This window comes from Nycticebus coucang, chromosome 22, assembly GCF_027406575.1.
Source record: "Nycticebus coucang isolate mNycCou1 chromosome 22, mNycCou1.pri, whole genome shotgun sequence".
Lineage (NCBI taxonomy): Eukaryota > Metazoa > Chordata > Mammalia > Primates > Lorisidae > Nycticebus > Nycticebus coucang.
The window spans coordinates 49591919-49617514 of record NC_069801.1 but is presented as its reverse complement, the minus strand read 5'-3'; the positions used below and the strand labels follow the sequence as shown (position 1 = coordinate 49617514).

The window sequence follows — 25596 nt, the reverse complement described above, 5'->3', positions numbered from 1 at the left end:
GTCTCCCAAGCACTGGGGTCTACACGCCCACCGTACACAGATAATATTCTATTTTTTTTAGAGATGGGGTCTTGCTACATTGCTCAGGCTGGTCTCAATCTCTTGGCCTCAAGTTTTCCGTCCACCTGGATCTCCCACTAGGATCAGAAGTGTGAGCCATCAACCTGGCTTATGTATCTGCTTCTTCGACCATGTTTTTTCTTTCTTTTTTTTTTTTTTTGAGGCAGAGTCTCACTATGTTACCCTCAGTAGAGGGCCATGGCGTCACAGCTCACAGCAACCTCAAACTCTTGGGCTTAAGCGATTCTCTTCCCTCAGCTTCCCAAGTAGCTGGGACTACAGGCACCTGCCACAACACCCAGCTGGCCCGGGCTGGGTTCAAACCTGCCACCCTTGGTGTGGCTGGCGCCGCAACCACTGTGCCACAGGTGCCAAGCCTGCTTCTACTATTTTTTATAAACAAATTTTTTTTTGTTTTTTGAGACACAGTCTCACTATTTTGCCCTCAGTAGAGTACCCTGGCATCACAGCTCACAGTAACCTCAAACTCTTGGGCTCAAGTGATTCTCTTGCCTCAGCCTCCCAGATAGCTGTGACTACAAGCACCCACCACAATGCCCGGCTATTTTTTTGTTGCAGTTATCGTTGTTTTAGCTGGCCTGGGCCAGGTACGAACCTGCCAGCCTTGGTGCATGTGGCCAACGCCATAACCACTATGCTACAGCGCTGAGTCAAGTTTTTTTTCTATTTTTTAAAAAATAGAGTTTTGGGCGGTACCTGTACCTCAGTGGGTAGGGTGCCGGCCACATACACTGAGGTTGGCAGGTTCAAACCCAGCCCGGGCCAGCTAAAACAACAATGACAACTGCAACAACAACAAAAATAGCCAGGTGTTGTGGCAGGCATCTGTAGTCCCAGCTACCTGGAAGGCTGAGGCAAGAGAATTGCTTAAGCCCAAGAGTTTGAGGTTGCTGTGAGCTGTGATGCACTCTATACAGGGCAACAGCTCGAGACTCTGTCTCAAAAATGTGTGTGTGTATATATACATATAGTTTTATTCTGTTACCCAGGCAGTAACATGATCTTTGCTCACTGTAACCTGAAACTCTTAGGCTCAAGGAATCCTCCCAGCATCCCAAGTAGCTGAGACTACAGGCATGCACCAGCACCTCTTGCTAATTTACAAAATTCCTAGTCTCAAACCCCTAGCTTCAAGCAATCCTTCCACCTCAGTCTCCCGAAGTACTGAGATCACAGGTATGAGCTACTTTGGCCTACAGTTTATAACAGAGAAACTGTCCTTAATCACTATATTAAGCCTTAATATTTATTATATGGATTTAAACTAAAATGTATACTCTAAGGACCTATTATCGTATAGCACATCGCACATACTTCTATTATAATATCTCCCATACTAGAATAAAGCTTTTTTTTTTTTTTAGAGACAGAGTCTCACTTTGTCACCCTCGGTAGAGTGCCATGACGTCACAGCTCATAGCAACCTCCAGCCCTTGGGCTTAGATGATTCTCTTGCCTCAGCCTCCCGAGTAGGGGGACTACAGGCACCCGCCACAACGCCTGGCTATTTTTTTGTTGCAGTTTGCCTGAGGCCAGGTTTGAACCCACCACCCTCGGTATATGGGGCCAGCGCCCTACTCACTGAGCCACAGGCGCTGCCCTAGAATAAAGCTATTTTTACATCTTTCTCTTCTCCACTACACTAGAATTCCTCAAGAGCAAGGATACTAACTCATTTTTTAAAAGTACTTAGTAGGTCAGGCACGGTGGTTCATGCCTATAATCCTAGCACTCAGGGAGGTCAAGGCAGGTAGATTGCTTGAGCTCAGGGGTTTGAGAACAGCCTGAACAAAAGTAAGAGCCCATCTCTACTAAAAATCGAAAAACCAGGTGGGTGCTATGACAGGCACCTGTATTCCCAGTTATTTGAGAGACTGAGGCAAGAGGATCACTTAAGCCCAAGAGTTTGAGGTTGTTGGGAGCTATGACACTGTGGCACTCTAGCAAGGGTGACTGAATAAGACCATCTACAAAAAAAAAAAGAAAAAGTACTTAGTGAATTTTGTTTGAAATGGACCAACTCAGCTTGGCACCTATAGCTCAGCAGCTAGGGTGCCGGCCACATACACCAGAGCTGGCAGGCCCTGCCAAACCACAATGATAACTACAACAAAAAAACATCCGGGCGTTGTAGCCGGCGCCTGTAGTCCCAGCTACTTGGGAGGCTGATGCAAGAGAATTGCTGAAGCCCAAGAGTTTGAGGTTGCTGTGAGCTGTGATGCCACCGCACTTTGCCAAGAGTGACATAGTGAAACTCTGCCTCAAAAAAAAAAAAAAAAAAACAGAAAGAAAGAAAGAAATGGATCAATTCCTCTGCTTAAGAAACTTTCATGTAGGGCGGCGCCTGTGGCTCAGTGAGCGGGGCGCCGGCCCCATATACCAAGGGTGGTGGGTTCAAACCCAGCCCCGACCAAACTGCAACAAAAAAATAGCTGGGCGTTGTGGCGGGCGCCTGTAGTCCCAGCTACTCGGGAGGCTGAGGCAGGAGAATCGCCTAAGCCCAGGAGTTGGAGGTTGCTGTGAGCCGTATGACGCCACGGCACTCTACCGAGGGCAATAAAGTGACATTCTTGTCTCTAAAAAAAAAAAAAAAAGGGGGCGGCGCCTGTGGCTCAGTGAGTAGGGCGCCGGCCCCATATGCCAAGGGTGGCGGGTTCAAACCCAGCCCGGGCCAAACTGCAACAAAAAAATAGCCGGGCGTTGTGGCGGGCGCCTGTAGTCCCAGCTGCTCGGGAGGCTGAGGCAAGAGAATCGCGTAAGCCCGAGAGTTAGAGGTTGCTGTGAGCCATGTGACTGCACGGCACTCTACCCGAGGGCGGTACAGTGAGACTCTGTCTCTACAAAAAAAAAAGGAACTTTCATGTACCTTTACTACATCTTGATTACTGCAGCTCAAAATAGGAGTCTGAGTTCAAGAGAGAGGTCTAAGTTAGAGACACAAATTTATATATGCGTTAACCATTGACATATAGATATAAGGAGCAACGTATGGAACTTTAACATTTAGAGGCTTGGAAGATAAGGGAGAACCAACAAAGTAAATTGAGACTGAGTACCAAGACAAACAGGAAAAAAAAAAAGGCATCATATATCTTGGAAGATAAATTTAGAAAAGAAAAAAGTGGTTTCAAGAAGGAGGGCAAGATCAAATATGTCAAATACCACTTTAGATGAAACAAGATGAAGATCAAACCAAGACTAACGCTTGGTTTAGCAGATTTTCAATGTTTTCAGGAGCTAGGACCCACATCTTGGAATAAGGTGGACAAAAAATGTAAGAATTCTAATTGTGGAGAAGTGGAAGGTTCAGGAAACTAATGGTGACAGAAGAGAAGTTTGAGTGCAGAAATTAATGATGTCAAACTTGGAAATTCTATGGTAAGAAAACTATCTGTGGTGGGACTAGAAATTGACGAAAAAGACAGAACTAAGATACTCAAACAGGCAGTGAGATATAGTGGAAAAAAAAACAGGCTTTGGAATCAAATAGTCCTTGGGTAGTAAGGGCAGGCTCTCATACCAGCAAGTTACACTGACTCTATTTCTTGCATCCTTTAATGTGGTCTAAAAACTGAGGCACTTCCAATGTACTCAGCCCTACTATGAAACTAATCTATGGCTTTCATATGAAAGCTATAACCCAGTTATAACATAAGAATATGGGGGAGAGGAGGGGGGAGGATGGGCAGAGGGAGGGTGATTGTGGGATTACACCTACGGTGCATCTTACAAGAGGACATGTGAAACTTACTAAATGTAGAATATAAATGTCTTAACACAATAACTAAGAAAATGCCAGGAAGGCATGTTAACCAGTGTGATGAAAATATGTCAAATGGTATATAAAACCAGTGTATGGTGCCCCATGATTGCATTAATGTACACAGCTATGATTTAATAATAATAAAAAAAAAACTGAGGAACTTAAGACCAAAAAGCCAATCTAAAGCCAATCTAACCTAATTTAAAACATCACAATTCTGAAATAATCCTTCCACACAAGGTTCCCACTAACTTCACTAAACTGGACAATTCTAAAAAAGGATATGAGGCAGGCCAGGCGCAGTGGTTCATGCCTATAATCCTAGTGCTCTGGGAAGCCAAGGCAGGTGGACTGCGTGAGCTCAGGACTTAGGGACCAGAGTGAGCAGGCGTGAGACCCTGTTGCTACTGTGCTAGTTAAAAAAAAAAAAAAAAAAATAGAAAACACTAGCTGGGTGTGGTGGTGCACACCTGTATGGAGGCTGAGGCAAGAAGATCTCTTGAACCCAAGTGTTTGAGGTTGCTGTGAGCTATCACACCAGAGCACTGTACCCAGGGCAACGGACTGAGACACTGTCTCAAAAGATAATAATAATAATAACTTTACCTAACAATTGCAATCAGTGTAACCTGGCTTATTATACCCTCAATGAATCTCCAACAATAAAAAAAAATAAAAAAAAAATAATAATAATAAATATTAAATAATAAAATAAAATAGGATATGTAGCAATCTCAGTTCTCCTCCTCTGCTATTTCTCAGCTCTCAAAATGGTAGTAAAATTATTTAAAAGAACAGCAATTTTTGTACATATTTAAATAAAGGGCAAAGTTCTAATAATTATTTCTTTTTTTTTTTTTTGGAGACAAGGTCTCACTCTATTGCCCAGGCTGGAGTACAGTGGCACAATCATAGTTCACCACAGTCTTATGCTCCTGGGCTCAAGAGATCCTCCTGCCTTAGCTGCTCAAGTAGCTGGGATTACAGGCATGAGGCACTGCAGCCAGCCCCAATGAGCTTTTTTCTTTTTTGTAGTTTTTGGCCGGGGCTAGGTTTGAACCTGCCATCTCCAGCATATTGGGCAGGTGCCCTACTCCTTTAAGCAACAGGCGCCGCCCCCAATGAACTCTTTTTTAAAAACTTATTTTAAAACAGTGATTCAGGGGTAGCACCTGTTGCTCAGTGGGTAGGGCGCTGGCCCCATATACCGAGGGTGGCGGGTTCGAACCCGGCCCCAGCCAAACTGCAAAAAAAAATAGCTGGGCGTTGTGGCAGGCGCCTGTAGTCCCAGCTACTCGAGAGGCTGAGGCAAGAGAATTGCCTAACCCCAGGAGCTGGAGGCTACTGTGAGCTGTGACACCCTCTACCAAGGGCAATAAAGTAAGACTCTGTCTCTAAAAAAAAACAACAAAAAACAGTGATTCACGATGTTGGTTAAACACTGCAATTATCTAAGGAATTTAAAACATACTGATGTCTGGGTACCAGCTCTCCTTCCTACCACAGAGGACTTTGCACTTATCATTCTATCTGAATGCTCTCTACTGAGTTACTCACTCTTAAGATCTCCGCTCATTCATTAATTTCTCCTAGAAACCATAAACTAAGTCAGTTCTTTCTGTTAAACACTCTCACACATTAGTATTATGTATCTTCTAGATTCTTAGACTATATAGTTTAAGGCATATATACATCAAATATAAAAATACATAGATAATACATAATTAGGGCAGCGCTCACAGCTCAGTGGGTGGGGTGCCGGCTACAAACACCAAGGCTGGGCCAGCTAAACAACAATGACAACTGCAACAAAAAATAGCTCGGCATCGTGGTGGGTGCCTGTAGTCCCAGCTACTTGGGAGGCTGAGGCAAGAGAATCTCTTGAGCCCACGAGTTTGAGGTTGCTGTGAGCTGTGACGTCACAGCACTCTACCCAGGGTGACAGCTTGAGACTCTGTCTCAAAAAAAAAAAAAATTATCACCATCTGGTGCTATGTGCCTACAGTCCCAGCTATTCGAGAGGCAGAGGTGAGAGGATCCCTTGAACCCAACAGTTCAAGAATGCAATTAACTAAGAGAGCCACTACACTCCAGTCTAGGCAATAGAGCAAGACCCTAGGGATTGGGGGGAGGAAAAAGAAAAAATAGTATATTTAATGGTTCAAAATATCTAAAATATCTAAACCTTATCATTGTAACCTATCGCTTATCCAGGACTTACTATGTGACTTGCACTTTATATACATAATTATTAATCTTTAGAAGAATCCTGCAAGGTAGGAATATCTTTTTTTTTTTTTTTTTGCAGTTTTTGGCCAGGGCTGGGTTTGAACCCACCACCTCCGGCATATGGGGCTGGCGTTCTACCCCTTTGAGCCACAGGCGCCGCCCGGTAGGAATATCTATTTTACAAATAAATAAATGGAAACTCAAAGAAGTTACATCATAGGCAGGATGCAATGGCTGATGCCTGGAATTCTAGCACTTTGGGAGACGAAGGTGGGAGAACTGCTCGAGGTTAGGAATTCAAGACCAGCCTGTGCATCCTAGCAAGGACACAACTCCACAAAAAATAAAATTAGAAAACTGCCAGGTATGGTGGCACACAACTATAGTCCTAACTACTTGGAAGGGTGAGGCAGCAGGACTGCTAACTTGAGCCCAGGAGTTTGAGGCTGCAGTTAGCTATGATTGTGCCACTGCTGGCCTTGGTGACAGAGTGAAACCCTCTAAAAAAAAATCAAAATAGCAACAAAAAGTTACATCATAACTTGTTCTGGGTCATGACACAAGTAAGCTGGGATTTTAATGAGGACTCTGACTCCAAAGCAAGCCTTTTTACTACATAATGCCCTGTTTCATGAACATGTTCCATATATTATTAGATATTCATCTTTTTTTTTTTTTAAACTGAATTGGCTTTTATTTATTTATTTATTTTTTGCAGTTCTTGGCCAGGGCTGAGTTTTTTTTTTGTTTTTTTTTTTTTGGCCGGGGCTGGGTTTGAACCTGCCACCTCTGGCATATGGGACCGGCGCCCTACTCCTTGAGCCACAGGAGCCACCCTATTAGATATTCATCTTAACAGAGTCTTATGCAACTAAGACAGTGGTCAGCCTAACAAAATAATATATTTTTAAGGTCTAACCTTCAAATGTCCTTCGCCTGTGAGGAATTCAGAATAACCAGCGTCAGTGGCCAGCAAACCTACAAACTGCATGCTCGGTCGCTGTTGTATAAAGGCTTCAACAGCTTTATCTGTCACATGCTTTCTCCCAGAAACATCCAGAGAGACAAGGTTGGGAAGGATATCTTTTTGTTCTAGTAAGCGAAGAGCTATATCTGATGTAAACTGTTTATCATCTGAGATATCAAGATGATTCAGATGTTTTAGTTCCCGAACAACATCCAGTATCTGGGTAGTTGTCATTTTTAAACATTTCAAGTGATGCATGGTTAAAGATTTGAGTCGGTCTTTGCAGGCCAGCAAAGCAGTGATGTCTGTGATCGAGGTGTTAGAAATATCCAGGCTCTCTAACCTTGGCAATGAGGCAACTTCAGCCAGGTCTTCATTATAAAAGAGAACATTGGTGATGCTTAAAGCTCGAAGGCCAGAAAGCCGGCTGAAGCACCGCTCGTAAGGATCCTCAAGGGAGAGAGTTAATGAATTCAGCACTAGGCACTGGAGATTTTGCTGGATCCATTTGTTACTGCCAAGCCCACTGATAATGTCTGTAATTGTGATATCAGCATTCACACCCGTGGCATCAAGTTCCACTAACTTGTGGTGGCAGAAGGCTTTCCGGAAAGCAACAGCAGAGATCTTTGCTTTGCGAATGCAAGCTCGCTTTAAGCGCATCTGGTTGCCCCTAAAAATACCCACAGTTCCATCATTCAGTAGACCTGGGGAAAAACAAGCACCACTTTAACATCAAAAAACAGTTGAAGAATAGCTAAAATTTCTATCACACTTATATTTTCAAAGCATTCCCATGTCACAGTATTTCATTTGATAATCCCAACAATAATATTTTCATCTCAGGCTCGGCACCCGTAACACAGTGGTGAGGGCGCCAGCCACATACAGAGGGCAGATTTGAACCCAGCCAGAGACAGCTAAACAACAACAGCATCTGCAACAAAAAATAGCCAGGCATTGTGGTGGGCACCTGTAGTCTCAGCTACTTGGGAGGCTGAGGCAAGAAAATTGCTTAAGCCCAAGAGTTTGAGGTTGCTGTGAGCTGTGCTGTCATACCACTCTACAGAGGACAACATAGTGAGACTCTGTCTCAAAAAAAAAAAAAAATATATATATATACACACACATATATATATATATTCATCTCAATGAATTATTCACAATTTATAGATGGGTAAACTGGGGATCAGAAAATGGTTTTCCACAATCACAGAGCTAGCACGTGATAGTATCAGGGCTGCTGTAGACATTAACAATATCCACTAACATCTGGTTCTATTCACTTAGTAGACAGATAACCAGCTACATTTCTCAGCACTCCCCCAGAGTTAGATGAGGCGACATTCCTAGTTCTGACCAAAAGGTTAGGCTGAAGAATCTAAAAGCCAGTGCCTGATTTTTCATGCTATCTTTTGCTATCATGACAAATGAGGAACCTTCATGTATAGTTTCATGAAGGCAGAACCTCTGCCTCTGCCTAGATCCTAGGGTGCCCAAGCAGCAGAACCTCCTATAGCCTAGTAGGGGTTACGTACCATGAGTGAGTTATAAACTTTGTGTTAAGTATTTGATTTATTACAATTTATTTATAGCTTATCCTTTAAATTCATTACAACACATTGTATGTATGTGTGTGTGTGTATATATATACACAAACACATATAAGCATAATATATTTAGCACATACACAATGCCTATAAATTCATTGTTAAATCACTAGCTAGATCTGAAACCTAATTAAAAGGATCTAGTTACAGGGGTGTCCAACCTGTGGCCCATGGGGCTGCACACTGATTTCAGTGAGGACTATTTTTGTTTATCTGTGGTCTTGGCTATCCCGAGAAGTATGCACAGACCTATTTTTTGCTAATCATCTTTCCTTAGTGTATTTGATGCATCATGTAAGATAACTCTTATTTTTTCAATGTATGGCAGGGAAAGAAAGGTTGGACACCCCTGACACTGGGTGTATCCCCTTCTGTCAGATGAATACAAAAAAATAACCTCTTAGAGATCTACCTGTCTACTAATCAACAGTGCCCCCAAATATGTGATATTTTGGAACAGATCTCAAAAATATTACATACTAGATAACATCTACTGTGAAAGAAGTGACAGTCATACAAATAAATAGTCGTCTAAGAACAGTCTGGGGCGAATTACCACTTGGGGCAAGGTAAATAAATAGTTTAAAGTCAAGAGAAGAACTCTTTAAGTGTGATACCTCAGCTGGCTTTATACTCCAGATGCAGCTAGGTTGCCAGCCAACTCCTTAAATTAGAACTGAGGTATTTTTAAAGGGAGCATTGCTAGTTAACAGATTTTGCACATTCTCATCAAACAGCTAAAAACTCAGGTTGGGTGTGGTGGCTCATACTTATAAACCCAGCACTTTGGGAAGCTGAGGCAGGAGGACCGCTGGAGATCGGGAGTTCAAGACAAGCCTGAGCAAAATAGCAAGATCCTCATCTCCTCAAAAAAAAAAAAATATATATATATATATAAAGTCAGGTTGCAGCACGACTACAGTCCCAGTTCTCAGGAGGCTGAAGCAAAAGGATCACTTGAGCCCATGTGTTTGAGGTTACAGTGAGCTATGATCATGCCACTCACTGCCCTCATGTCTGGGCAACAAAGTGGTGAGATTCTATCTCCAAAAAAAAAGAAAAAAGAAAAAGAACAAAATGGACAAATGATCTGAACAGTTATTTCTCAAGATATACAAAGGCCAATAAATACATGAAAACATGCTTAACATCACTAATCATCAGGGAAATGCAAATCCAAACCACAATGAATTATCATCTATACCAGTTAGGATGGCTATTATAAAAAAGACAAAAGTGACAGATGCTAGTGAGGACATGGAGAAAAGGGAACTCTTATACACCGTTGGTGGGGTGGCGCCTGTGGCTCAAGGAGTAGGGTACCCGGCCCCATATGCCGGAGGTGGCGGGTTCAAACCAGGTCCCCGCCAAAAAACTCAACAACAACAACAAAAATACACTGTTGGTGGAGATGTAAACTAGCATAGCCACTAGTACAGAGAACAGTATGGAAGTTCTTCCAAAAACTATACATAGAACTACCATATGATCACACTATAGAATATTTATACAAATGAGAGGAAATCAATATATTGAACGACATAATGCACCCCTATGTTTACTGTAATACTATTCACCATAGCCAAGTCCAACAACACACAAAAGGATAAGGAAAATACAACCAAGTACTATTTAGTCATTAAAAATAATGAAGTACTGTCACGCATAGCAACCTGGATTGAACCAGAAGACATTAGGTTAAGTGAAATAAGCCAGGAACAAAAAGTTAAATACTGCATGTTCTCACTCACACGTGGAAGCTAAAAAAAGTTGATCTCACAGAAGTAAAAAATAGAACTAAGGATACTAGAGGCTGAGAAAGGAGGAGGGGGAAGATTTGTTCAAGGATACAAAATTACAGCTAGATAGAAGGAATAAGTTTTAAAGTTCTATACCACAGTAGGATGATCATACTAACAATAATATATAATTTCAAAAAGCTAAGAAGATATCGAATATTCCCAATACAAAGAATGATATGCTAATTACCCTGATCTGATCTTTATACATCATTTTTTTTTTTTTTTTTGTAGAGACAGAGTCTCACTGTACCACCCTCGGGTACAGTGCCGTGGCGTCACACGGCTCACAGCAACCTCTAACTCTTGGGCTTACGCGATTCTCTTGCTTCAGCCTCCCGAGCAGTTGGGACTACAGGCGCTTATACATCATTTATATTGAAACATCACTATGCCCCCATAAACATGTGCAATTATATGTTAATTTTAAAACTATAGTAAAAAATACAGCTACCAGTATCATTAACCCTGTGAGTAGGATAAATAAGTAAAGCATTTTAAACACATGTATATGTCAAGCATTTTCTAAAATTAATATGCTATTTTAAAAAGTATGATATAACCAATTAAAAGCATTCATAGAACAATTTTTTTTCCATTTGAAAGTTTTCATGGGTGGTGTCTGTGGCTCGGTGGGTAGGGCACCAGCCCCATATACTGAGGGTGGTGGGTTCGAACCCAGCCCCGGCCAAACTGCAACAAAAAATAGCCAGGTGTTGTGGTGGGCACCTGTATTCCCAGCTACTCAGGAGGCTGAGGCAAGAGAATCACCTAAGCCCAGGAGTTGGAGGTTGCTGTAAGCTGTGACACCACAGGACTCTACCAAGGGCCATAAAGTGAGACTCTGTCTCTAAAAAAAAAAAAAGTTTTCACATACACTGCTCAGGTGATAGGTATACCAAAAGCCCAGACTCCATCATTATACCAAATGTACATGTAATGGAATTCAATTTGAATCTATTTAAAACATTTTTTTTTTGTAGAGACAGAGTCTCACTTTATGGCCCTCGGTAGAGTGCCGTGGCGTCACACAGCTCACAGCAACCTCCAACTCCTGGGCTTAAGCGATTCTCTTGCCTCAGCCTCCCGAGTAGCTGGGACTACAGGCGCCCGCCACAACGCCCGGCTATTTTTTTGTTGCAGTTTGGCCGGGGCCGGGCTTGAACCCACCACCCTCGGTATATGCGGCCGGCGCCTTACCGACTGAGCCACAGGCGCCGCCCATAAAACATTTTTTTTTTTTAATTTAAAAAGAGGCTGACACAGTAGCTCACACTTGCAACCCTAGCACTTTAGGAGGCTGAGATGGAAGGATTGCTTAAGGTCAGGAGTTCAAGACTATCACTATCCAAACCAAGAGCGACACTCCATCTCTACTAAAATATAGAAAAATGGGCGGCGCCTGTGGGTCAGTGGGTAGGGTGCCGGCCCCATATACCGAAGGTGGCAGGTTTGAACCTGGCCCTGGTCAAACTGCAATAAAAAATGGCCAGCCGTTGTGGTGGGTGCCTATGGTCCCAGCTACTCAGGAGGCTGGGGCAGGAGAATTGCCTAAGGTCAGGAATTGGACCTAGCTGTAATTTTGTATCCTTGCTGGGAGCTGTGACGCCACAGCACTCTAATGAGGGCGATAAAGTGAGACTCTCTAAAAAAAATAAAAATATATATATTCAGAAAAATTAGCTGGGCCTGGTGTTGTATGCCCGTAGTCCTAGCTATTCAGGAGGCTGAGACAGGAGGATTGCGTCAGCCCAAGAGTTTGAGGTTACAGAGAGCTATGATAATGCCCCACTGCATTGTAATGCAGGTGACAGAGTGAGACCCTATTTCAACAAATAAATAAATAAATAGAAAAAAGAGAAAATTTTCCAAATAAATGAGAACAAAATTTTGCTTTTCATTAAATAAATAAATATATGTGCCCAAAGTCACAAATCTGGAGTCTAGACTTTTTCTTACACTGTATTTTATGTATAATTAAAACAAATACTTCATAAAACATTATTGCTCTTACTACTAAGATGTATTCTGAGATATTCTGAGATGCTCTATTCTCTTCTATTTCAGTTTTGGTGGGGGTTTTTGTTTTTGTTTTTTAATTGTTTGGGATTCCTTGAAGGGTACAAAGAATTAGTTCACACTGACTGCACTTATCAGATAAAGTCCCTCCTATAATTGTGTCCTGCCCCCAACAGGTGTGCCATACACCATGATCCCCATCCCCCTCTTTCCGCTCTTCCCACTCCCTCATTCCCCTTTGTTCCCCTTGTATTAGCTCATCTAGTGCCTTCATATTAGATGCCTTCACGCTGGATTCTTGCTTCTCCATTCCTGTGATGCTTTACTAAGAAGAATGTGTTCCACCTCAATAGATTTAACTTTTGAAAACTTCAACTAAAAGAATCCCTCAGAACATCAAAACATGTTATTAAACTCTTTGGGTATAAAATAATTACTGAATCAAAATGAACTTGGACAATTTTAAAGAAGTGACAAAGTCTTCCGTACGTCAATCTGAACAAAGTATTTTATTTTTATTTTGTTTTGTTTTTTAGAGACAAAGTCTCACTTTGTTACTCTCGGTAGAGTGCAATGGCATCATAGCTCATAGCAACCTCCAGCTCTTGGGCTTAGGCGATTCTCCTGCCTCAGCCTCCTGAGTAGCTGGGACTACAGGCACTCGCCACAATGCCCAGCTATTTTTTGTTGCAGTTTGGCCCAGGCCGTGTTCGAACCTGTCACCCTTGGTATATGGGGCCAGCGCCCTACTCACTGAGCCAAAGCGCTACCCTGAACAAAATATTTTAAAAGAATCAGGCTGCAGGGTCAATGTTATAATATGACTATAATCTGTTTTATACAGTTTCTGATAATACAATTTTCAATACAAATTTCAACTTAAAAAAAAAAAATTGGGGGGCGGCACCTGTGGCTCAGTGAGCAGGGCGCCGGCCCCACATACCGAGGGTGGCGGGTTCAAGCCCAGCCCCAGCCAAACTGCAACAAAAAAATAGCCGGGCGTTGTGGCGGGCGCCTGTTGTCCCAGTTGCTCGGGAGGCTGAGGCAAGAGAATCGCTTAAGCCCAGGAGTTGGAGGTTGCTGTGACCTGTGTGACGCCACGGCACTCTACCGAGAGCCATAAAGTGAAACTCTGTCTCTACAAAAAAAAGAAAAAAAAAAAAATTTTGGCCAGGCATGGTGGCTCACGCCTGTAATCCAAGCACTTGGGAGGCTGAGGTGGGTGGATTGCCTGAGCTCACAGGTTCGAGACTAGTTTAAGCCAGAGTGAGACTTCTCTAAAAAAAATAGCCAGGCATCCAATCAGCCTAGTGTTGTTCAAAAAAAAAAAAAGAAAGAAAGAAAGAAAAGAAAAGAAAAATAGCCAGGTATTGTGGGGGGCACCTGTAGTTCTAGCTACTTGGGAGGCTGAGGCAAAAGAATCGCTTGAGCCCAAGAGTTGGAGGTTGCTGTGAGCTATGACACCACAGCACTCCACCAAGGGTGACAAAGTGAGACTCTGTCTCAAAAAAAAAAAAAAATTTTTTTTTTTTTTCAGGACAGGTATGGTAGCTTATACCTGTAATACCAGCGCTCTGGGAGGCCAAGGTGGGTGGATGGCTTGAGCTCAGGACTTTGAGACCAGCCTGAGCAAGAGCAAGAGCAAGACCTCATTTCTACTAGAAATAGAAAAACTACAGTATAGCTGACCCTTGAATAATGCAGGGGTTAGGGGTTGTGATCTCCATGTAGTGAGAAAGCCACATATAACTCTTGGGCCTCCCAGAACTTAACTACTAATCGTTTACTGTTGACTAGAAGGCTAACCAATAGCATAAGTAGTTCATTAACACATATGTATGTTTTATATTTTATATACTATGTCCTTACAATAAAGAAAGCTAGGGGAGGGCGGCACCTGTGGCTCAGTGAGTAGGGCGCCAGCCCCATATGCCGAGGGTGGCGGGTTCAAACCCAGCCCCGACCAAACTGCAACAAAAAAATAGCTGGGCGTTGTGGCGGGCGCCTGTAGTCCCAGCTGCTCGGGAGGCTGAGGCAAGAGAATCGCGTAAGCCCAAGAGTTAAGAGGTTGCTGTGAGCCGTGTGACGCCATGGCACTCTGCCCGAGGGCGGTACAGTGAGACTCTGTCTCTACAAAAAAAAAAAAAAAAGAAAGAAAGCTAGGGGATAAAAAAATAGAAAAACTAGCGGGGTGTTGTGGGCACCTATAGTCCCAGCTACTCAGGAGGCTGAGGTAAGAGGACCCTTTGAGCCCAAAGAGTTTGAGGTTGCCATGAGCTATGACACCGCAGCATTCTACCCAGGGCAACAGAGTAAGCACATTTAAAAATTGTGACAGGCTCGGCACCCATAGCTCAGTGGTTAGGGTGCCGACTACATACACGGGGGCTGTGGGTTCAAACCCAGCCTGGGCCAGCTAAAAAAAAAATGACAACTGCAACAAAAAAATAGCCAGGTGTAGCGGGCACCTGTAGTTCCAGGAACTTGAGAGGCTGAGGCAAGAGAATTGCTTAAGCCCAAGAGTTTGAGGTTGCTGTGAGCTGTGGTCACTCTACTGAGGGTAACATAGTGAAACTCTGTCTCAAAAAAATAGAAAAAACAAAAAATAAAATAAAAATTGTGATAAGAGGCTCGGTACCTATAGCTCAAGCGACTAAGGCGTCAGCTACATACACTAGAGCTGGCAGGTTCAAATCTGGCCCAGACCTGCCAAACAATGACAACTACAACCAAAAACTAGCCGGGTGTTGTGGTGGGTGCCTGTAGTCCCAGCTACTTGGAGACTGAAGTAAGAGAATCTCTTAAGTCCAGGAGTTGGAGGTTGCTGTAAGCTGTGACACCATAGCATTCTACCCAGGGTGATAGCTTGAGGCTCTGTCTCCAAATAAATAAATAAATAGTGGGCTCGGTGCCTGTGGCTCAAGCAGCTAAGGCGCCAGCCACATACACCTGAGCTGGTGGGTTCAAATTCAGCCCAGGCCCGCCAAACAACAATGAAAGCTGCAACCAAAAAATAGCCGGGCGTTGTGGCAGGTGCCTGTAGTCCCAGCTACTTGGAGGCAGAGGCAGGAGAATTGCTTGAGCCCAGGAGTTGGAGGTTGCTGTGAGCTGTGATGCTATGGCACTCTACCCAGGGCAACAGCTTGAGGCTCTGCCTCAAAAAATAAAAAAAAAAATAAATTGTGACAAGAATTGACAATGTCACACCTGTAATCCTAGCACTCTGGGAGGCCAAGGCAGGCGAATCGCTTAAGCTCAAGAGTTTGAGACCAGCCTGAACAAGAGGGAGACCCCATCTCTACTAAAAGTAGAAAAACTAGCCGGGCATAGTGATACTTGTCTGTCGTTCCAGCTACTTGGGAGGCTAAGCCCCAGAGTTTGAGGTTGCTATGAGTTATTATGCCATGGCACTCTACCCAGGACAACAGAGTAAGACTCTTTCTCAAAGATAAAAGGAAAAAAAGTTTTCAAACATAGAAAAATTTATGAAGCAACTTTTAAAATTTGTGGTAAGAACTGGCAATGTTGGGCAGCGCCTGTGGCTCAGTGAGTAGGGTGCTGGCCCCATATACCAAGGGTGGCACGTTCAAATCTGGCCCCGGCCAAACTGCAACAAAAAATAGCCGGGCATTGTGGCAGGTGCCTGTGGTCCCAGCTACTCAGGAGGCTAAGGCAGGAGAATCGCCTAAGCCCAGGAGTTGGACGATGCTGTGAGCTGTGACACTACAGCACTCTACCGAGTGGGACGAAGTGAGACTCTGTATCTTAAAAAAAAAAAAAAAATTGGCAACATGTTTTTTTGCATAGTCTCTGTAGTATTTACTCTTGATTGTTTGAAGACAGCCATAATTTTTATAAAGAGCTTAAATAATTCACAACCCTTTTTCGGTGAATAAGGCAGGTAATAACATTGGGGTAACACAAATAGGAGCAGCAAGTTATTTCTCTGATCCTCTTCTAAGGTGATTAGGAAAGAGAAGATAGAAAAATACATTTAAATCAGGCATATTATTCTGAGGGCAATTATTTACACTTGTTTAAAAAACACTTCTATTATTTTATACATATAAAGCATTTGCCACAGTGTCTGATATATAATAATAAGCATTCACTAAATGTTAGCTGCTATTAGTAGCTATCAGTAGTTATATTTCAAAAGGATAATTGTATTTGGCAAATTTAAAATCTTAGCATTTATTTCTTTGATTTACAAGACTAGGTTTTTTTGTTTTTGTTTTTTTTTTAGAGACAGAGTCTTGTTTTATTACCCTTGGTAGAGTGCCATGGCATCACAGCTCACAGCAACCTCCAACTCCTGGGCTTAGGCAATTCTCTTGCCTCAACCTCCCAAGTAGCTGGGACTATAGGCACCCGCCACAATGCCCGGCTAAGTTTTTTTCTTTTTTTTTTGAGACAGAGTCTCACTATGTCCTATGTCATACCTATGTCTACCCTTGGTAGAGTGCTGTGGCACCATAGCTCATAGCAACCTCAAACTCTTGGGCTTACGCAATTCTCTTGCCTCAGCTTCTCAAGTAGCTGGGACTATGTCACGATGCCTGGCTATTTTTTGGTTGCAGTTGTCACTGTTGTTTGGCAGGCCCGGGCTGGATCCAAACCCACCAGCTCTGGTGTATGTGGCTAGCGCCCTACCCACTGAGCTACAGGCGCAGAGCCAGGACTCTACCATGTATTAGCAGAGTGACTCTCAGCAAGTTACTCCTCTAAACCTGTTTCCATATCTGTATATGAACAGGAGTACTAACAGCTACCTTACGGAGTTTTTTTTAATTTAACATTGATTGCATTTGTTATGTATAGTCAGTCCCTCCTATAATTGTGTCTTGCCCCCAAAAGGTGTGTCACGGGCGGCGCCTGTGGCTCAGTCGGTAAGGTGCCGGCCCCATATACCGAGGGTGGTGGGTTCAAACCCGGCCCCGGCTGAACTGCAACCAAAAAATAGCTGGGCGTTGTGGCGGGCACCTGTAGTCCCAGCTACTCGGGAGGCTGAGGCAAGAGAATGGCTTAAGCCCAGGAGTTGGAGGTTGCTGTGAGCTGTGTGAGGCCACGGCACTTTACCGAGGGCCATAAAGTGAGACTCTGTCTCTACAAAAAAAAACAACAAAAAAACAAAAGGTGTGTCACACACTGAGCCCCCTAACCCACTCCCTCCTTCCCTCTCTCTGATCTTTCTTTTTCCCATCTCCCTCCCTCATTACCTTACAGAGTTTTTGAAAAAATTCCATGAAAATATATATAAAATGCCTGGCACATAGGCAATAAATAAATTACAGTTATTATTGCCAAATTTTATTGTATTTTATAGCTGTGGACAAATCACATTCTCTTCTTGTAAGAGTTTAAAACAAACCTTAACGATATAAAGATATGTCTTTTTCAAGCTAAAACTTAGAGGTAACAAAAATAATCAATATATAAAAAAAATAAATAAAAAATAATCAATATACTTAATCAAAACTTCACAGATGAAACTTTTTAATTTATTTTCAGAAGTTATTTTTGAAAACAGAAGTATAAAATCACCTGTGATTTCCTTTTTTTTTTTTTGAGACAGAGTCTCACTTCCCCAGTAGAGTGGCATCATAGGTCATAGCAACCTTAAATTCTTGGGCTCAAGCAACTCTCTTGCCTCAGCCTCCTGAATAGCTGGGACTATAAGCAACGGCCACAGTGCCTGGCTATTGTTAGAGATGAGGTCTCACTCTGGCTCAGGCTGTTCTCGAACTTGTGCACTCAAGCAATCCATCCACCTCAGCCTCCCAGAGTGCTAGGATTACAGGCTTGAGCCAGTGTATGCTGCCTTGGTGTAATTTACCAATTAAAAAGGCAAAAGCAGAAATTAGTTTTACCACAATATTATTGATTCTCTCACTGTCCAATGAAGACATAATTTTATACTGGCAGACTTCTGAGTATTTTGTAAGTTAAAGGAATTATTTCTGATATAAGAAATAATTTCTCAAAGCAAAAAATAAAAAAGGCTTGCCCAGATTGGAAAAGAAAAATGTTTTATTCTAAATTACACAATAAGAGGAAGATTAAGTAAAACTAAATGAATTCCTTTTCCTAGAATCAGGCTCATCTGACCTCTGTTATTTCTAAGAAAATAATTAAATGGTTACAATAGCATTTCAAAATCCAATTCCAATCAACAGCATATAATTTTTGGTTCTTCTCTTTATTTTTTTACCATGAAAAGCCATGGTCTGAAGCAGTCTATCAGCCACCTCCTGTGGGAATACTCCAGGTTCCTGCAGACACAATGTTCCATCTTGTCTTGCTGAACAGAACTTCTCGAGGTGAGTAGTCAGGAAATTCAAGCAGATATCAAGTAAGGAATAGGGAGATGCCTCCTCCTTGGAACCCATGAAAAAAAACATAAAGGAGCAAAAAACCCAACAAGTTAGTTTCCAGCAAAGCAGAGAATAAAATATTGACATACTCATTCAACAAGTATTTATTTAGGCTCTATCATATGCCAGATAACTGTGGTTGGCTTTGGGAATACAATATGTTGTCCATGTTCTCAAGAAGCAAGAGAACAGAAACATACTGAAATAAACATTTGCATACAGTTTCTTCAGTACTATAATAGAAGACATCCTAGGTACTATATCAGCACATAGCCAGGGGTTCTAATCAGTCAGATATGATCAGGGGAAGACCTCAAAGGGATAGCAAATTAATCTTCCTAAATTACTATCCATGATCCTCTCCTGCTTAAATCTTCAATAAACTTCCATGGGCCTGAAGACAAATGACAAAATTCTTAGATTGTTAGACATACACCCAAATCCACTTAAAATCTAGCCCAAATTTATTAATACCTTTCAACTTGATCTCCTATTAAATTCCCATTCCAACCTGATGGTGCAAATATTGATGAATTAACTTAAGTAAAAAAATATGATATAGGGCGGCGCCTGTGGCTCAGCGGGTAGGGCGACGGTCCCATATGCCGGAGGTGGCGGATTCAAACCCAGCCCCGGCCAAATTAAAAAAAAAAAAATATGATATAGATGTTACAGCATCAAAAAAAGAAAAGTTTGGCCAGGTGTGGTGGCTCACACCTGTAATCCCAGCACTTGGAGGCCCAGGCAGGTGGGTTGCCTGAGCTCACAGGTTCACTTGTAGTCCCAGCTACTTGTGAGGCTGAGGCAAGGGGATCACTTGAACCCAAGAGTTTAAGGTCACTGTGAGCTAAGATGCCACAGCACTCTACCAAGGGTGACCAAGTGAGACTCTGTCTCAAAAAAAAAAAAAAAATTTTTTTACACGAAAGAAAATTGGAATGTAATCCCGTAAATTACCACCTTTTATGACTGGAAAACATTTGAAAATGAAAAATTTTAGAAATTTATCTTAAGGTTTTTTGCTGTTCAATAAAAATGTAACTTTAATGTTTTTTATAGTTGCCTTTATAAAGTTTAGATTATTATTTAAAAAAAGATAAAACCCAGTTATTCCATTCTGATGAATAAAAAATTAACCAAATTATTACACAGAATTAAGTATATGGGCTTTAATTACCCAACAATAATATAATTAAAATATAATTACACTTGGGCGGCGCCTGTGGCTCAGTCGGTAAGGCGCCAGCCCCATATACCGAGGGTGGTGGGTTCAAACCCAGCCCCGGCTGAACTGCAACCAAAAAATAGCTGGGCGTTATGGCGGGCGCCTGTAATCCCAGCTACTCGGGAGGCTGAGGCAAGAGAATCACTTTAGCCCAGGAGTTGGAGGTTGCTGTGAGCTGTGTGATGCCATGGCACTCTACCGAGGGCCATAAAGTGAGACTCTGCCTCTACAAAAAAAAAAAAAAAACATATATATATATATATATAATTACACTTAACAATCTGTTAGGTACTTTCTAGATGATTGTACTGAGTATTTTACAAGAACTATCCATTATTTCATTTACTTCTCACACTCTTTTTCTTTTTTTTTTTTTTTGAGACCAAGCCTCAGCTGTCGCCCTGGGTAGAGTGCCATGGCATCACAGCTCACAGCAACCTCCAACTCCCGGGCTCAAGCAATTATCCTGCTTCCACCTCCCAAGTAGCTGGGACTACAGGCACCTGCCACAATGCCCAGCTATTTTTTTTGGTTGCAGCCATCATTGTTGTTTGGGGGGCCCGGGCTGGATTCGAACCCACCAGCTCAGGTGTACGTGGCTAGCGCGTTAGCTGCTTGAGCTTCAGGCACCGAGCCCAAACATTATTTTCTTTCTTTTTTTTTTTTTGAGACAGTCTCACTTTGTCACCTTCAGTAGAGTCCCGTGGCATCACAGCTCACAGCAACCTCAAACTCTTGGGTTCAGGTGATTCTCTTCCCTCAACCTCCCCAGTACCTGGGACTATAGGCGCCTAGCCACAACACCTGGCTATTTTTAGAGGCGGGGTCTCACTCTGGCTCAGACTGGTCTCAAACATGTGAGCTCAGGGCAATCCACCCACCTTGTCCTCCCACAGTGCTGGGATTACAGGCATGAGCCACCGAGCTGGCCTCAAACATTATTTTCATTTTGCATAAATGAAAACAAGCTCAGAAAAGTAACATCTTTCTCAACATTCTACATACAATAAGTGACAAAGTGCAGCTTCAAAACAAATTGGGAACAAAACAATTTTTTTTTTTTATTGTTTGGCGTTCATGGAGAATACAAAGAATTAGGTTACACTGATTGAATTTTTACATAAAGTTCCACTTAGGCTCAGCAGCTTGTAGCACAGTGGTTACAGAGCCAGCCACATGCCCAGGCCAGCTAAACAATGACAACTAAAATAGCCAGGTGTTGTGGCAGGTGCCTGTAGTCCCAGCTACTTGGGAGGCTGAGACAAGAGAATCGCTTAAGCTCAAGAGTTTGAAGTTGCTGTGAGCTGTGACGCCAGGGCACTCTGCCCAGGGCAACATAGTGAGATTCTGTCTCAAAAAAAAAAAAAAGACAAAGTCCCTTTTATACTTGTGTCCCACCCTCAAGATGGAAGCATAACTTTTAACAATATTATACTGCACATGTGACATTTTAATGACTAATACGCAGTCATTAAAAATTATATTTCAGGTTGGGCACCTGTAGCTCAGGGGCTAGGGAGCCAGCCACAGACACTGGAGCTGGCAGGTTCAAATCCAGCCTGGGCCTCCCAAACAACAATGACAACTACAACCAAAAAAATAGCCAGGGTGTTGTGGTGGGCACCTGTAGTCCAGCTACTTGGGAGGCTGAGGCAAGAGAAACGCTTAAGAGGTTGAGGTTGCTGTGCGCTTTGATGCCACAGCACTCTACCCAGGGCGACAGCTAAAGACTCTGTCTAAAAAAAAAAAAATTATATTTCAGAAGCCAGATAAGGTGGCTCACCCTATAATCCCAGCACTTTGGGAAGCTGAGGCGGGAAAACTGCTTGAGCCCAAAAGTTTGAAACCAGCCTGGACAATATAGCAAGACACCATCTCTACCAAAAATGAAAAAAATTAGCCAGGCATGGTAGTGTGCACCTGAGGTTTCAGCTATACTCAGGAGGCTGAGGCAGAAGGATCTGCTGAGCGTAGGAGCTCTAGGAAACAGTAAGCTATGATCTTGCCACTCTACTCGAGCCTTGGCAATAGAAGATGCTGTCTCTAAAAAATAAACAAAAATAGTATATTTCAAGGTGAGGTGGTGCCAATGCAGGAAGATCCCTTCAGCCTAGGAGTTCTATCCAATATGGCAATTTAATAAGACCTTTTCTCTTAAAAATCAAAAAATAAGCCAGTGCAATGGCTCATGCCTATATCCTAGCCTCTGAGAGGCCGAGGTGGGAGGACTGGTTGAGCTCAAGAGTTTAGGAGTTCAAGCCCAGCCTGAGCAAGAGGGAGACATTATCTCTACTAAAAACAGAAAAAATTAGCTGGGCATGATGATGCATACCTATAGTCCCAATTACTCAGGAGGCTGAGTCAGGAAGATTGCTGGAACCCAGGACTTTGAGGCTGCAATAAACTATGATAACACCACTGCACTCTAGGCCTGGTGAAAGAGAAAGACTACTCTGGTAAAAAAAAAAAAAAAAAAAAAAAACAGGCTGGCACAGTGGCTCCAGCCTGTATAATTCTAGAACATCACCTGAGTTTGAGACTCAGCTTGAGTAAGAGAGAACCCCATCTCTACCAAAAAAAAAGCAAAACAAAAAGCTTAGCCAAGCACAGTGGTGCATACATGCAGCCCTAGCACCTGGGACGCTAGGCAACAAAAAGCTTAGCCAAGCACAGTGGTGCATACATGCAGCCCTAGCACCTGGGACGCTAGGCAGCAGGATGGGTTGAGCTCAGGAGATTGAGGCTGCAGGGACCTAAGACTGTACCAGTGCACCCTAGCCCAGGCAACAGAGTGAGCCCTTGACACACATACACACATCCCAATGTTTTTTTTTTTTTTTTGTAGAGGCAGAGTCTCACTTTATGGCCCTGGGTAGAGTGTCGTGGCATCACACAGCTCACAGCAACCTCCAACTCCTGGGCTTAAGTGATTCTCTTGCCTCAGTCTCCCAAGTAGCTGGGACTACAGGCGCCCGCCACAACGGCCGGCTATTTTTTTGGTTGCAATTCAGCCGGGGCCAGGTTTGAACCCACCACCCTCAGTATATGGGGCCGGCACCTTACCAACTGAGCCACAGGCACCACCCCATCCCAAAGTTTTTTAATTAAAATTATATTTCAGGCAGTGCCTGTAGCTCAGTAGGTAGGGCGCCAGCCACATACACAGAGGGTGGCAGGTTCAAACCTGGCTCAGGCCAACTAAACAACTGAAACAAAAAAATAGCTGGGTGTTGTGATGGGCACCTGTAGTCCCAGCTACTTGGGAAGCTGAGGCAAGAGAATCACTTAAGCCCAAGAGCTGGAGGTTGCTGTGAGCTGTGACACCATAGCACTCTACCGAGGGTGACATAGTGAGACTCTGTTTCAACAAAAAAATAAAAAAAAAAAACGAAATATAGGGCGGCACTTGTGGCTCAAAGGAGAAGGGCACCGGCCCCAGATGCCAGAGGTGGCAGATTCAAACCCAGCCCAGGCCAAAAACTGCAAAAAAAAAAAAAAAAAAAGGAAATATAGTGATAGTTATATCAAATTTGGATTTTCATTTATTAGAAATAAACTATCTACACTTCCAAGGTTTTAATTGGGAACACCAGGCTGACAAGGGGGATCCTGGAACTCTTTCTTTTGTCATTTAGAAACAAAGCAGAACAGTCATAAAAACTTTATTTTTTTAGCCAGGTATGGCAATGCACACGTGTAATCCCAGCTACTGGGAAGGCTGAGGCAGGAGGATCACATGAGCCCAGGAATTTGAGGTTGCTGTGAGCTATGATCACACCACTGCACTCTAGCCTGGGCAAAAGAAAGATCCTGTCTCAAACAAAACAAAACAACTTTATGATTTTTTGTTAAGTACAAAAATGCAAGTGTCATAAATTTCGGTTTTGGAAAAGTCAGTCATTGGCTATTTTGATACTATTAACATAATTGTAATCTACATTTTAATATATATTCATTTTAAAATCTGACAAATAATGCTTTATCTTATGTTAATGTGTCATCTGTTAAATAGGAAAAGGCTGAAATTTATTTAAAAAAATTTTGGGTGGGGGCAGTGCCTGTGGCTCCGTGAGTAGGGTGCCAGCCCCATATACCAAGGGTGGTGGATTCAAACCCAGCCCTGGTCGAACTGCAACCAAAAAATAGCCGGGCATTGTGGCAGGCACCTGTAGTCCCAGCTACTCGCGAGGCTGAGGCAAGAGAATCACCTAAGCCCAAGAGCTGGAGGTTGCTGTGAACTGTGACACCACGGCACTCTACTGAGGGTGATAAAGTGAGACTCTGTCTCTAAAAATAAATAAATAAATAAATAAAAATTTGTTTTTTGAGACAGAGTCTCAATTTGACACCCTCAGTAGACTGCCATGGTGTCACAGGTTACGGTAACCTCAAACTCTTGAGATGATTCTCTAACCTCAAACTCATGGGATGATTCTCTTGCCTCAGCCTCTGGAGTAGCTCAGACTATAGGCATGTATCACAACACCCAGCTATTTTTAGACATGGGGGTCTTGCTCTACCTCAGGCTGTTCTCGAACTCCTAAGGTCAAGCAATTCATCTACCTTGGACTCTCAGATTGCTAGGATTACAGGTGTGAACCACAGAGCCTGCACTTACTTGAACGTATTTTGTTTAGTGTATCATTAAATGAACTACATATATAATTTTATTTTATTTATTTTATTTTTTTGAGACAGAGCCTCAAGCTGTCCTCCTGGGTAGAGTGTCGGGGCTTCATAGCTCACAGCAACCTCCAACTCCTGGGCTCAAGCGATTCTCCTGCCTCCGCCTCCCAAGTAGCTGGGACTACAGGCACCCGCCACAAGGCCCGGCTATTTTTTAGTTGCAACCATCATTGTTGTTTGGCAGGCCTGGGCTGAATTCGAACCCACCAGCTCAGGTGTATGTGGCTAGTGCCTTAGCTGCTTGAGCCACAGGCGCCAAGCCACATATATAATTTTAAAATAAAATATATTTTACATAAGATTACTGCTTTCTCATATATACAAAACTATACAAAAATAGGTTCTTGGAAATGATTAAACATGACCCCTAGAATGAACAAATTTAATAAAATGAAAAGGACTAAAAAATAACTTTCTACTTAAGAGACATCACCATTATTTTGAAATCAGGGACCCATAAAAAGTTTGATATACAGTACCACAGAGCAAAATTGGATAAAAACAATCTCAGTGACTTAGGATAATTTTACCTGGAGAAATTCAGCGCAAGATACTCCAAAAATGATTAGAATGACTATCCTAAACAGAACAAACTGTTGGGTCTTGTTTGTAAATTTTAGTAATAGGAAGTGATTCTGTCCTCATATATGATTGTGTCCACAAGCACAATATATCATCTGCAGAAAATACTTATGTGGAATCACTGTTTAATTTTGAAATATTTTAATCAGCATATATACCGTATGTCTAAAAGGGGGAGATACAGAATGCTACCAGTGGTATTTAATCTTCCTTTATAATATATTCTTTTAAGCAAGAAGCAAATTTAGTAAGCTTCCTTCC

The 25596-nt window shown here is 42.6% G+C and overlaps 2 protein-coding genes across 2 annotated transcripts in view; both read right to left on the bottom strand.

Moving 5' to 3' along the window:
* Window positions 1-25596, bottom strand: part of GPX7 (glutathione peroxidase 7) — a 263667-nt gene that overhangs the window by 71674 nt on the left and 166397 nt on the right. The window lies entirely within an intron of this gene.
* ZYG11B (zyg-11 family member B, cell cycle regulator) overlaps window positions 1-25596 on the bottom strand; it is a 91505-nt gene that overhangs the window by 57944 nt on the left and 7965 nt on the right. The window contains exons 2-3 of the mRNA XM_053576517.1: window positions 18680-18845; window positions 6993-7747 (exon numbers count right to left, since the gene is read on the bottom strand). Of these exons, the coding sequence (XP_053432492.1) occupies window positions 6993-7747; window positions 18680-18845 (921 nt within the window). The remainder of the gene's footprint in view (window positions 1-6992; window positions 7748-18679; window positions 18846-25596) is intronic.